Genomic DNA, 15,373 nt, shown 5'->3' with positions numbered 1-15,373 from the left:
CGCCAACTGGGTGTGCCAGATCTATGAGAGCCAAGAAGAACTCAAGGCACATCTGTACAAGGCCAGGGATGATTACAAGCACAGAGCCGGGAAGCCCAGCATTCACCGTCGAGCAAAAAATGTGGCTCTCAGCCCAACAGCTCTGTGCTGACTGGACATGTTGTAAACTGGATTACTGATACCTCAGGTCATATTCCATCAGCCAGGTAATCAACCCAGTGACCATTAGGTTTCAATTACCCAGATCCCTCAAAATCCACCCAATGATCCACATATCCTTGCTAAAACACTACACCAACAACTCCTTTGCTCACCAGACCCAACCACTACCCTGTCCAGTGTGGGTCCAAGGACATGAACAGTAAAAAGTCCATAAGATACTGGACTCAAAAATCAAATGCAGCTCCCACTGGTACTATGTAGACAGGAAGGGCTATGACCCAGGAGAGCAATCTTGAGAGCCAGCATCCCAAATCTATGTCCTTGACCTTATGGCTGCCTTCCAGATGGCCCGTCCAGACAAACTTGAGCCAGTGGAGGGCACTTCTAGAGGGGGGACTAGTGTAAAGCCCAACAGGTCTGGAACATGAGCCTGCAGAGCTGCCAGGCAGAAGAACTCAGTGGCAGCTACAACCAGCTTGTGCTCTACTACACACGACCCACTGTGGACACAGACAACAGGAAGTCCCACCTCAAGGAGTCCAACAGGAAGCAACCTCATGGCTCCTGATTAGCTTCCCACCCAGTATAAACCAATGGGTGTCCAGAAAGTGTTCAGGCAGCAGCATGCATCTCCTGTAGTGGCCATGACCAGTCCTTCTCCCTTCTCTTGAACTCCTGGCTCTGACCTTGTCTTGATTTGGACCTCTCCGTCTCACCTGGACCCTGAAACCTGAGACAAACTCTGATGCTTGGTATTGACCCTGGCCTGGAACTTGACTACAAACTCCTCTGGTACACTCAGCCTCAGGTTTGACCCTGCTTTGACCCTTGGTCCTGACTGCCCTTGTCAGGATCCTGACTGTAAAGCTGACCACTTATCTTCCCTAAAATCTATTAAAATCTAACATTGCTGTGATCTATAAATTGCTGCCGTCTGGATGTGGTTTGGCTAGCTGAAAGGTCTATTTTTCTGGTAAACTCTGTTCATTTTATGTTACCTCATCCTCCCATCCCCACCACATTCATCTATCTTCTCAACCTGTTACATTCTGACACCTAGACTGGATGGCCTCTGGGGCAGGGACTGCGCAGTATCTAATGCAATGACCCTTGACTGGGGTTCCTACACGCTACCATAATAAATGGTATGTTTTTCCATTAGCTTTAAGATCAATATTTTATCTAAGAGAAAAAATTACTGGAACGGAATCCAGTCACGTTTTTGGCAAATGAAGAGAGTATTATAAATGCAAGATATACATTTTGATTTTATCTCTATATAATGGAGCATAATGAGAGACAGATCTCAGGCTCATCCCACTGTGCCACTTACCTAAAAACAGCAGCAGGACCTTCATCAGAAGCTACGAAACAACAAATGGGGAAATCTTTTAAGTGTTGGAAAGGACTTCTTCTATGCCAGAAGGTAAGAACATAGGCTCCTACACTGACATGCAACAGAGCACTGAGCAGGGCATATTATAAAAACGTAGCTAGATTAGACTACATTGATCATTCTTACATCTCATACTATAGGACAATTAATATAGGTCTAAGAACAGATGCGCTGGCATGGATGTAAGTATTATTTATATGCAATTCTTTTATTTCTTTATATATCTGTGTGACAAATATGGGGGTACTCTTTAATAATTGCTCATGCTGGATCTGGCAGTAACGCAGTGGTTTTACACTGTACATGGGTAATGCATATTTTACATAAAAGTCTGTCTGGGTATCAGGAAGGGCAGCAAGAAGGAGGCCCTTTCTAATAGTCACCTAACAGATTCCATTTAAGGGCGGTTCAGGGCAATGCCTGAACAATTTGCTGTAGTGACTCTGGCTTGTTTGCCGAACAGCCTATCAAACTGCTTTGGCTGGCATATGACAAAGCCAAGGGTAATGGGGCGGCTGCCCCATTCCAAGGTAAAAGGGACTAAGAGCAACTGAGGGAGGCTGGCAAGGTAGTGTGCCCCAGGTGTGGCTGCTTAATCAGGCCACAGCTGGCCTGGATAAAAGGGCTGTGGGGCCAGGAGCTGAAGGAGTCTCACTCTAGCCCTGGAGTGGGAAGGGCTAGCTGCCTGAGAAGAAGGTACCTGAAGTAGACCAGTGCTGGGGAAGGGCAAGAGGAGCTGCGGAGCTCCAGCCTGGTAACCCCCCAGGCTGCAGGCCTTGGTGAAGGCCTACAAAGGTACTGGGGCTATAGAGGTGCAGCCTGGGAATAGGCAAAGGCAGCTGGTCCAACCCCCCTTGCCAATGATGAGTGGTCATTATAGACTGCAGTCTGCCCCAGTGAAAGGGGGCTAGATTCATAGATACTAAGGTCAGAAGGGACCATTATGATCATCTAGTCTGACCTCCTGCACAACGCAGGCCACAGAATCTCACCCAGCCACTCCTGCGATAAACCTCCTATGTCTGAGCTATTGAAGTCCTCAAATCGTGGTTTAAAGACTTCAAGGAGCAGAGAATCCTCCAGCAAGTGATCCATGCCCCATGCTACAGAGGAAGGCGAAAAACCTCCAGGGCCTCTTCCAATCTGCCCTGGAGGAAAATTCCTTCCCGATCCCAAATATGGCGATCAGCTAAACCCTGAGCATATGGGCAAGATTCACCAGCCAGATACTACAGAAAATTCTTTCCTGGGTAACTCAGATCCCACCCCATCTAACATCCCATCACAGGCCATTAGGCCTATTTACCATGAATATTTAATTACCAAAACCATGTTATCCCATCATACCATCTCCTCCATAAACTTATTGAGTTTTATCTTAAAGCCAGATAGATCTTTTGCCCCCACTGCTTCCCTTGGAAGGCTATTCCAAAACTTCACTCCTCTGATGGTTAGAAACCTTCATCTAATTTCAAGTCTAAACTTCCTGGTGGCCAGTTTATATCCATTTGATGATGACTGGCAGTAGCCACTGAGGCAAGGTGGGGATAGAGGGGTGGAGGTTCCCCTGGGAGGGGAGATCCAGAGACTGGGGGTACTTCTGGAGCAGAACTCCAAAGTAAAGGGGCAGCGGGGTCTGGGAAGGACACGGGCCCTGAGGAAGGCAAGACACCAGCCAGAAGAAGATACTCCGAGGCTGGAAAAGAGCTAATTCCCAGATGACCAGCAGGAGGCACCACACCGGTGGGTCCGCAATCTGCTACACTAACCAACACTTGACAAATTCTTTGACACAGATGCGCATTAGTGGTTTACTATGTGTCCGCAACTCCTATGAAGCCTGACAAACTCACTACACCTAACACATTGCTCTCATGATATTTAGCTGTAAAGAATGTCGTGTGAGATATTCAACGAAAGTCAGTGACACACTGGTCATTAATATAACTGTGAAATGTGTGTATTAATGCTATATGAAGGATTATGGATACTTACTGATATTATGCTTTAAAGTCTGTGATCAAACAATGGGAAAAAAGAGATTTTGTTCCAGACAAAAGGGAGGATAGTTATTTCCCTGTCTCTAATGTAAAGTGAATTGAGCATGGTGATGCCAGAGGCAGTGGGCAGTTCATTTGAATCAGAGGTTAACAGAAGGAACAAATTAAAATGAGGATGTGAAATCAGCAGGGGAAGAACTGAAAGCTGAATCCTAGGGCTTCATCCTGACTCTAGTGACAAAGACAAACTTTTGGGAACATAAGAAGAAACAAAAAGACGTGTTGGTTAGCCATTACTTAGAGTACAAAGCGGCCAACGCTTTTTGAATTGAGGATCTCCTGCCATGCGAGTGGGTGATGCTGAAAGGTTGCCTTAGGTAAGATTCCTTTAAGACAGTCTTAGTCAAGGATTGCAGCTGGTTAAGTGTGTTATACTTTTGTTTGCAATCATTTCTATCTCCATTTTTCTTGCCCAGTATCACTTAATCTCGTTCTTTTAATAAACTACACTGTTTTATCATAAGTATATCTCAGTGCTGTTATACTATGCAGAGTATGAATTCCTGGTTAAATCGAGCAAGTTGGTGAGTATGCTGTCTCTTCAGATACAGTGGACTTGATAATTTTGGTATGTGTCCAGTGACAGTGGCTGGCTGCGGCACAGAGAAAACAGTTTGGAAACTGAAGTGCACCAAGGGTTTATGCAAGGCCAGGTTAGAGTCCAGTGGAGTCTTGAGGAATCTGTGGGGCTGGCTAACAATCTGGGGTGGCAGAGAGATGTGACTCAGTTTAGCACCAGCAAATCCCTTTTATGCCATGGCAGAGGGTAACAGCATAATTTGCATTTCTAGACACCCCGAGAAACTGTCTCAGTCTCCCTGAGAACAAAGCAGCATTGTAGGGAAAGGACATTCTCTTGGAGGGGCAAAAGGAGAACAAGATGGAGAGACACAGAAAGACAGGAACCCACAGGATGTCTGAAGAAGCTAAGCCTCTGTAGGTCACCAATGGAGTACTTTAAGACAGACATGCATATTTGGTGGGTGTACATGAAGTAGTGTACTTGGGTCCCAGTCAAGGAGTAGAACAATTGCAAGGCTTAACCCTGATAAGGGCAAGAAGCCTAGCATCTGAATGGGTTGAATCCAAAGAGACTCAAAAGGTGATGGGGTGCAGCTAGCCCCAAAACCGCAAAAATGGGCAAATGATGATAAATTGTCTTCTGAGATAGACTTCTTTAGGTACTTTAAAACAAGCCAACTACCCCTCTTTAAACTGTCCTGAAATGAGAAAAATCCTGGATAAAGGGTACCGAGGTAAAAGAGGATGCAGTAAATACATATCTAGAGACAGATTCTAATCCTAGGCATTCCCATGTAAATCTGGACTAACTCCATGTATATGTGAAGTGTCGCTGGATTTAAACAAAGGTAGTAACATCAGACTTTGGCCCTGGATCTCTGGTACTTTACACATTATAATTACAAGATATATTTTCTGGATATGGCATAATACTGATCTGTACCTTGTTAAACCCTTTCTCCAAGCTATCGAAAGACAAGGCAGACTATCTGAAGAGCTCAGTTGCACCAGATTCCTGGACTTCTTGCACCAGATCTTCAGATTACTCTACAGTGTGTAACACAAGGAAGATGTGGAATGTTTATATGAATGCATTAGAATGGAGATCACCTTGTACAAGGATCCCTGTATTTTTCAGTCATGCCCTTAAGAACTGTTCTGTGGAGCACTTATCCTTGCTACAGTAAATCATTTGGTAGAAAAAAGTGAAAAGGAGATGCCAATGTTGAAGCTAATAGTTTGGGAAAGGGGAAATCTTCAGGCCCTTCCCAGGGTGAACAGACTGCTGCTTCCCCTTGCAGCTCAGACTCTTCTCTACCCAAAACCTTTCTGGAGAATTGAGGAGAAAAGGGTTATTTATCAATAGTCACTTCCCTGGCCTCCCAGGCATGAAACCATTTGAGCAGTACTAAATTTTACAGTGAGCACACATGTTCCTCAAAGCCCAGGGTTCTTGTCACTTCTCTAACAGATTCATAGATTCTAAGGCCAGAAGGGACCACTGATCATATAGTCTGACCTCCTGCATAAGCAGGACACAAAATAAATCCCATGTCCCTGCTGACCTCCCTCAGATCCTCACTACTGCCAGGAAACTTAGGACATAAGCATTTTTTGATGATTAGTTGACTCCCTGGATGTCTGGCAAGTTTTAATGAATGTGGCCTTAAATTGTTTCACGTAATGCAGAAAGTTTGGAATTACACAATTGGATCGAACAATCTCCCATTGAAGCCAATGGCAAAATTCCAATTTTCAATGGGAGCAGGACTGAGTCACATATAAAATAATGGCTACCATGACACATACTGATGAAGTTGTATCATGCTGCGCACCCTGTATTTCAAACACCTTCCTTTCATTTTCTTGACTGTGCAAATCTTCAATGTCATTTACACAAATTATGAGCTCTGCAGTGCATTGATGTTCCAATCTCTGCTGGGATTGTTTATCATGAAAATAACTACATGTGCATGAGTCTCTTAATTTTAGATAAGAAAACAATGTTAATTTAATCTTTGGGGACATGAAGGTGAAGAAAAGGATGACACAGTTTGTTCAAAAGAAACGCAAAGCCTCAATCAACGTATTTGCCAGAGATATTATTGCAGAAGTCTTGCATCTATCACTAAGAGTAACACCAGTAAAAGCAAAGCTCTTGTAATCTCTGGAATCACAAGTGAGTTTCAGTTTATATTATTATATTAAAATGTCAATAAATTTCATATTAATGCTTCATTTTTATTTATTTTTCTCATAGTATCCAGCATGGAAAAAAAACCCTTTTTAATATAATTTATGTTATGTTAACAGGCACCAAAGGATGTGATTTTTTCATTTGATTTACCATGTCTGAGAACAGTTTCAAGAGATTATAACAGTAAACTTCCAATATTTGTTTTCTGTACTAGGGATAGCAGAACTGAGCATCACAGAAAACTTGGTGGAACAAGGATAATCAATAGGACATGGTAATAGCAGGGTAGAAAATATATAGGAATGACAGAGTAGGTCATGATGATGGGGGAGTGACATTACATGTGAAAGAAAGCACAGAGTCAAAGAGAGTAAAAATCTTAAATGATTCAAACTATACTATAAAATCTCTATGGATAGAAATTCCATGCTTGAATAATAAGAATAGAGCAGTAAAAATATACTAGTGACTGCCTGATCAGGATGGTGATGGTGACTGTGAAATGCTCAGATAGATTAGAAAGGCTATAAAAATAGAAAACTCAATAATAATGGGGGATTTCAACTATTTCAGTAATGACTGGGTACGTCACTTCACAACAGGATGAAGAGATTAGGTTTCTTGATACTATAAATGACTGCTTCTTGGACCAGCTAATCCTGGAACCCACAAGGGGACAGGCAATTCTTGACTTAGTCCTAAGTGGCGCACAGGATCTGGTCCAAGAACTGAATATAGCTAAACCACCTGGTAATACTGACCATAGTATAATTAAATTTAACATCTTTCTAGGGGGATGATAGCAAAGCAGCCCACCACAGTAGCATTTAACTTCAGAAAGGGGAAATACACAAAAATGAGGAAGCTAGTTAAACAGAAATTAAAAGGTACAGTCCGAAAAATGAAATGCCTGTAAGCTGCATGGAAACTTTTAAAAAACATAATAATAGAGGCTCAACTTAAATGTATACCCCAAATTAAAACACATAGTAAGAGGACCAGAAAAGTGCCACCAGGGCTAAACAACAAAGTAAAAGAAGTGGTTAGACGCAAAAAGGCATCCCTTGAAAATTAGAAGTTATAGCCTACTGAAGAAAATAGAAAACAGCATAAACCCTGGCAAGTCAAGTGTAAAAGTATAATTAGGCAGGCCAAAAAAAGAATTTGAAGAACAGCTAGCTAAAGACACGAAAATTAATAGCAAAACATTTTTTAAGTACATCAGAAGCAGGAAGCATGCCAAATAATGAAAGGGGCCACAGGACAATCAAAGTGCTAAAGGAACACTCAAGAAAGACATGGCCGCTGCAGAGAAGCTAAATGAATTCTTTGCATTGGTCTTCACTGCGGAGGAGGTAAGGGAGATACCCATACCTAAGCCATTCTTTTTAGGTGACAAATCTGAAAAACTGTCCCAGATTGAGATGTGAATGGAGGAGGTTTTGGAATAAATTGATAAATTAAATAAAAAGAAAAGGAGTACTTGTGGCACCTTAGAGACTAACCAATTTATTTGAGCATAAGCTTTCGTGAGCTACAGCTCACTTCATCGGATGCTCACAAAAGCTTATGCTCAAATAAATTGGTTAGTCTCTAAGGTGCCACAAGTCCTCCTGTTCTTTTTGCGAATACAGACTAACACGGCTGCTACTCTGAAACCCATAAATGAAACAGTAAGCCTAACTTCAGCGTGAGACTAATTGGTTGAAACGATAGTAAATAATAGAATTATCAGACACATACGTGAACATGATTTGTTGTGGAAGAGTCAACACAGCTTTTATAAAGGGAAATCATGCCTCACCAATCTATTAGAATGCTCTGAGGGGGTCAACAAATACGTGGACAAAGAACGCCTGCGCATGAGGGTGATCCTCTAGATATACTGTAATTGGACAAAGTCTCTCACCAAAAGCTCTTAAGCAAAATAAGCAGTCACAGGATAAGAGGGAAGGTCCTCTCCTGGATAAGTTACTAGTTAAAAGATAGGAAACAAAGAGTAGGAATAAATGGTACATTTTCAGAATGGAGAGAGGTAAATAGTGGTGTCCCCTGCTGATCTGTACTGGGAATAGTGCTGTTCAACATATTCATAAATGATCTGGAGAAAGAAATAAACAGTGAAGTAGCAAAATTTGCAGACAATATGAAACTACTCAAGATAGTTAAGTCCAAAGCAGACTGTGAAGAATTACAAATGGATCTCACAAAACTGGTTGACTGTGCAATAAAAAGGCAGATATAATGCATTGTTGATAAATTCAAATTAATGCACATTGGAAAACATAATCCCAAATATATATACAAAATGATGGGATCTAAATTAGCTACTACTGCTCAAGAAAGAGAACTTGCAGTTTCCGAAAACATGTGCTCAATGTGCAGCAGCAGTCAAAAACACTAACAGAATATTAGGCAACATAAGGAAAGGCATAGAAAATAAGACAAAAATTTCACAATGCCAGTATAAAAATCCCTGGTATGCCCACACCTTGAATATTGTGTGCAGTTCTGGTCACCCCATCTCAATATATATATATTACAATTGGAAAAAGTACAGAAAAGGGCAACAAAACTGATTGAGGGCACAGGTGTTGGAACTAGGGGTGCAACAGCACCCTCTGGCTTGAAGTGGTTTCCATCTTTTCAGGGCTTACAGTTTGGTTCAATGGCTCTCAGCACCCCCACTATACAAGTTGTTCCAGCACCCCTGATTAAGGATATGAAACAACTCCTGCATGAGGAGAGATTAAAAAGACTGGAACTTTACATCTTGAAAAAGAGATGACTAAGAGGGGATATGACAGAGTAAGTTCATGGAGGATATGTCTGTTAGGGGGCTTATTCCTTCACCCACCCACTTCCCTGGTCCTTCTCGCATGAACAGAGAGCAACAAAACCCGAAGTCCAAAGGTGCAAACAATTCGATGTTTATTGGGGTGAACTTCCAGCAAGCAGGATTCCAGTTTCCTTCTGTAGTATCCCCCTTCCCAGCTCTGACACCACAGAGCCTTATCTGTGTCCCTGTTCCTGTTCCCCCCTTAGAAAAACATTATTCCAATTTCCCCCCCATTCCCTGTTCTCATTTCCCCCCCTTACTTCCTGATTGACTGCAGACTATATAGTAAAACTTGAGTTCTGCTTAGCTATACCTTAACTAATCATTTTACTGAAATTTAACTAACCAATCCTAACATATTGTAACATGATTGTGTAATCAATTATATCCCACCACCTTAATTAGTTTACACCCAGCAAAATTAATTATACATCAGACAGATACAATCACAGAACCAGACAGAGATTATACAGACAAACAATAGGGAAATGGGGACTATAGTGATAGAACAACAAAGAAATGAGGATTTCACATCTCAGCTATTGATAAGTGAGTTCTTGCCAGACAGGATGCTATTAAACTAAGTTTCCTTTTACATCTTCTTGGCTCTTCCCTTTCTCTGGAGGTGATAGCCTTTATCAGGACAGGATTGTATTCCTAACAGCCCAATAGCACCTTCTTTCAATGTGACTAGTTTGGAATGTGAGGAGGTGACAGGTCGCTTCCCAGCTTATGGCTGCCTCTGCTGCTTAGCCAAAGGCCTTAGCCTAAGAACAGGGCCTCAGACTGTCACAGTAAGAGAAGGCCCTTACACCAGCAGTGATTTTGATTCTTTCTTTTATACCTCTCTAACTAGCTAAGTGATAAGAATACACCTAAATTCTTAGAGTATAGGCCTTTACAGACAGGCCTGAATATCTATATCCTAACAATGTCCATCACTGACTATTAGCCAAGATGGTCAGGGATGCAACCACATGCTTTGGGTGTTGCTAGCCTCTGACTGCTAGAAGCAGGCATTAGATGACAGGGGTTGGATTACTCAATAATTGTTTGTTCTGTTCATTCCCTCTGAAGCACCTGGCATTAGCCTTTGTTGGAAGACAGGATACTGGGTGAGGGAGACCATTGGTCTGACCCAGTACGGTCATTCTAATGTTATCTTATTTTGTTCTCTTTGTTAAGCTAAATAGATAGATTAAAGGTTTCAGAGTAGCAGCTGTGTTAGTCTGTATTCGCAAAAAGAAAAGGAGTACTTGTGGCACCTTAGAGACTAACAAATTCATTTGAGCATAAGCTTTCATGGTTATGCTCTGTATAAGGTTGCTTTCGTGGTTTTGCTCTGTATAAGGTTGCTCTGTAGCTCACGAAAGCTTATGCTCAAATAAATTTGTTAGTCTCTAAGGTGCCACAAGTCCTCCTGTTCTTTTTAGATAGATTAAAAGGGTATCAATCACTACAAGGCAGGTTTTCTAATACTGTAATGATTCTCATGGCTCTTCTCTGAACCCTCTCCAATTTATCAACATCCTTCTTGAACTGTGGGCACCAGAACTGGACACAGGATTCCAGCAGCAATTGCACCCGTGCCAAATACAGAAGGAAAATCACCTCTTTACTCCTAGTCAAGATTTCCCGGATTACGCATCCAAGGATCATATTAGCTCTTCTGGCCACAGCATTACGCTGGGAGCTCGTGTTCAGATGATTATTCAACATGATTTTCAGAGTCACTGCTTCCTAGGATAGAGCCCCCCATTCTCTAAGCGTGGCCTGCATTCTTCGTTCCTAGATGTATATCTTTACATTTACCTGTTTTTTAAAGGATATTGTATGTTTGTGCCCAGTTTACCGAGCAATCCAGATCACTCTGAATCAGTGACCTGTCCACTTCGTTATTTACCACTCCCCCAATTTTTGCACCATCTGCAAACATTATCAGTGATTATATATTTTCTTCCAGGTTATTGATAAAGATGTTAAATAGCATAGGGCCAAGAACTGACCCCTGTGAGACCTCACTGGAAACAGAGCCACTCAATGGCAATTTCTCATTTACAGTTACATTTTGAGACCTAAGTTAGTTAGTTTTACATCCATTTAATGTGTGCCAAATTAATATCCTAGCATTCTAGATTGTGAATCAAAAATGTTGTGTAGTGCCAAGTCATATGCCTTACAGAAGTCTAAGTATCTAATGTCAACACTACTGTGTTTATCAACCAAACTTGTAATCTTATTAAAAAAAATTAGTTTGACAGGGTCTATTTTCCATAAACCAATCTCCTGTTGCAACAAAGATTGGAAAAAAGCAGGCTGGACAAGTGATTATATCTGTATGTCCGTCAGGACTACTAAATCGATGATCCGGCAAACAAATCAAATAACATCTCCATCACATCCTGCGACCGATTCCTCTCTCCACCACCTTCACCTGAGTCTTAATTGCATAAAGAGAGCCTGAGCTAGTACACTTGGCCAGATGTAGAGTTGAGTAACTACATCATCGAGATCCAATGAAACAGATGTATTGTTCATCGCTGTCAACATAGTACTTAAACCATGTCACTCCCTCCCCAGTGGCTTTATATACACATCCTATGGGATGGAAGGCACTCTAAGTTAACTGAAATTGTGTGAGGGGGACTTAGCTACAAGAATATAGCCAATATGTTATTTTACCTACAAAGATCTTCAGCAAAACACACATCATTCATTACCCTACAATCTTTCTTGTAATAATTAGGATGGTTTCCTAACTGTGTTTTTCATTCTAGATGTTTTCAAAAATCAGACTATGAATAACTGCAACAGCAATTCTTCCGCTAAAGATTTTTATCTCATTGGATTTCCTGCACTTCAAGATTTCCAGATCCCTCTTTTCCTTGTATTTTTGTTATCCTACCTGCTAATACTAATTGGTAATATCATTATTATAGCTGTAGTTGTGGTCGATCAAACACTTCACAGACCCATGTACTTTTTCCTAGCTAATCTCTCTGCCTTGGATATACTGCTTACAACTACTACCATTCCCAAAATGTTGGCAATGTTTCTGGTCAATGCCAAAACTATTTCTTTTCATGGTTGCTTTCTACAGATGTATTGTTTTCATGGTCTTGCAGTGACTGAATCGCTGCTTCTTGTAGTCATGTCTTACGATCGTTATGAAGCAATTTGTAATCCTTTGCATTATCCAGTTAAAATGACAAAAAGAGTAAACATTCAACTGGCAGCATGTGCCTGGGTAACTGCATTGTTAATACCAATACCTGTCGTATTCCAGACCTCTCAGTTAACATTTGGAGACACAACCACAGTTTACCATTGCTTTTGTGATCACTTGGCAGTTGTGCAAGCAGCTTGTTCAGATTTCAGTGCCTCTTTTCAGACTTTCTTGGGGTTTTCCATTGCCATGACTGTTTCAGTCGTGCCGCTTATGCTTGTCACCCTCTCATATGTTCACATCATTGTCTCCATATTCAAGATTAACTCTAAAGGAGGTCGCAGTAAGGCATTTTCTACTTGCACTTCTCATTTGATTGTGGTTGGCACTTACTATTCGTCCATTGCCGTGGCATATATTTCCTACAGAACTGACATGCCTATTGATATCCATGTAATGAGCAATGTTATTTTTGCTATTTTAACTCCTTTGTTAAATCCACTCATTTATACTTTGCGAAACAAGGAAGTAAATTGTGCAGTAAAAAAGATTGTTTTTCTGAAGATCTTTCCTCCTTCTGAAAAACTGTAATCTCATGGGAAAAAATTAGCTCCAACACAGAAGTTTCACTGGGAACCTATACATCATATTATATACATATACCATACCATATACATCATATCAACATCATATCAACCCCCTGTAAAGGGGTTAAGTAGGGCTTAAATCAATGGTTTTCAAACTGTGGGTCATGGGTCATGGGTCACGGAAGGTAAGGCACTGGGTCATGGTGGCTCTGGTCTGGCAGTGCTACCTGGCTAAGGCAGGGTAGTTCGTACCTGTTCTGACACTGCGGTGCACCCCTGAAGTGGCAGGGGGGGCCACATCCGCTTCCTATAGAATGGATAAGTAGGGTTTAAATGGCTTGATATGGCTTCCTCTGCACTGGGGTGATTTTCATCCTATTTATATCAAGTATTTTTGAACATACTAACTTTCCTCTATATGCTGAAAGGGACAAAATAATTTGTTTTATAATTTTTTAGTTTCAGGCTGAACTGGGGGCAGTACTGCACATACATTGCAAAATCTGCTACAGTGAAAGTGTGGTGTGTCCTGGTGCCTTACAACGTGTGTACTGTGAACCGTGACTTTATAAAAAGGGTGTCATACTGCATTGTGTTTATTATCTCCCAGTGATTCTGGATCAAATTTGTCCAGTTTAGAAATGGAAAGAGCTTTTTCTTTTTCTAAATTGCAGCTCTTGGACCTGGGAGATGAAGTGAGATTGTTCTTTCCTTCTTTTGGACAATTACCTGTGAACCTGACCCAACTAAAGTGTATTAGAGGTGTAATTGTGGTATAGCTGGGCTAGGCTTTCCCCATAATATGCAATGTAATTTTAAACTCTGTTTACAATTAAAATATTTTAAAAGTCTAATGATGGGGTTTTATCCATGGTGCAACGGAAAGAAGTTAAAAGGTTGCTCTGAAATCATTATAAAACTTTTGATCATATTGAAATATCAACTCATAATATGCATAACAGTAATTAACTTGTATATCCAGCTGCTCATAAGAGCTGCCGATTGACTAACATTTTGCTTAGTCATGGAAGCATTTCCAGCACTAAAACTTCCAGTAAATATACCAAATAAAGGTAAAACTGAAATGTGATTCTTAATCCTTTCCTGTATACATTTCCCCAGGTTGAATTGACCATTGTTTTATTGTCTCCATTTAAGAGATTCATACATGTCAGAAGTTATTTTCCTAGTATAGAGTCTAGAAATTACATTATACTGCATACTTCAGAATGAGGGGGAGAGAATGAGAGGAGCTTGAAATGCAATATGTAGAGCATAATGCTTTTTCACCTCTAGGCAATAGGAAGTGCCATCAGCTCTCTTATTTTATCATATTGTGCAATTCTAACATTTCTGCATGTGAAGGAGTCCTATTCAGCGCAGGTACTCTGCCTCGTGGCTAGGTCAGGGAATTAGTTCTTGCCCCATCTGGCACCCCCTTCCATCAGTTGCTTGCACTGTGGCCCTTCTTTCTTTCTGTGACTCAGGTTATTCCCTCTTCATGACTTGGTCTTCCAGCCACATCACTCTGTAGTCTCCACTTTCCTAGTGGCTGGTAGGGGAACCTGGGTCTGCCCACTATTCCAGGGAACCTATGCCTAGCAACCTAGGTATGCTCAGTGTCAATACTGGTTGCTGCTTCTCTGGGCTTCTTCCTACCCCACCTCTCTATCTCCTTGCCTAACTCTGGGTTTACCACCAGGGTTTCCTCTGCTCTCCATGGCTCCTTCACCCCTCTCAGCATCTTGTCACAGACCCCAAAGTCTTTCTTTCCTCTGGATTTCCTTTTTGACCCTCGCCAATTCCCTTTCTGTCCAGAGAGTGACTGCAGACCTCATCCCTGCAGCTCCTTTCCTGCTCTTACTTCCTGGCTTTATAAACCTCTCCCAACTGGGCTTCATCTGCAATTAGTTCTTATCAATCCTTGGCTCTTCTCCAGATGCAGTAAGTAAAGTTACTGACTTCTGTAGGCCTACATTACTAGCTCAGGGCTTGTGCAGATGGACACCCCATCACACATGTTTACATAAAGTCATATTCAGTAAAATATTTTGGTGGATAAAACTCAAAGGGTTCTTACATTCAATTAAGCATGAACAAGTTTGGATGCTTAGCTGGAGTTTATATAGACTAGCTTATCCATCTCAGACTAACCATCTGGTGCAATCAGGTGACTCTAAGATTACTGGTAATTTCTGGTTTCTTCCAGGCTGGAAATAGTGAAACAAGATCCTTTTTTATGGTATTTTACTATCTTCTCAGAACAGAAATAAAAAGTACACTTTGTTAAAAATGTACTGTTTCAAAGCTCATTCAAGATTTTAGGGTCAGTTGAGTTTGAGTTGTGGACACAAAGCTTTGGTCCACTCTCTTTTTATTTTTACTGAATCTCCCATCCATGGTTTAAATAAATTCAGCCAGCAGTGTCCGTTGGAGCTGTGCAT

At 41.3% G+C, this 15,373-nt stretch overlaps 1 protein-coding gene across 1 annotated transcript; it reads left to right on the top strand.

Moving 5' to 3' along the window:
• The first annotated feature begins 11,973 nt into the window (after window positions 1-11,973).
• On the top strand, window positions 11,974-12,933 carry OR2AT4 (olfactory receptor family 2 subfamily AT member 4). The gene has a single exon (XM_073315662.1). The coding sequence runs from the start codon at window positions 11,974-11,976 to the stop codon at window positions 12,931-12,933; it is 960 nt and encodes a 319-aa protein (XP_073171763.1).
• The last annotated feature ends 2,440 nt before the right edge of the window (window positions 12,934-15,373 follow it).

The sequence above is a fragment of the Lepidochelys kempii genome, chromosome 1 (assembly GCF_965140285.1).
Source record: "Lepidochelys kempii isolate rLepKem1 chromosome 1, rLepKem1.hap1, whole genome shotgun sequence".
NCBI lineage: Eukaryota > Metazoa > Chordata > Testudines > Cheloniidae > Lepidochelys > Lepidochelys kempii.
This window is presented reverse-complemented; position numbering and strand designations above follow the sequence as displayed.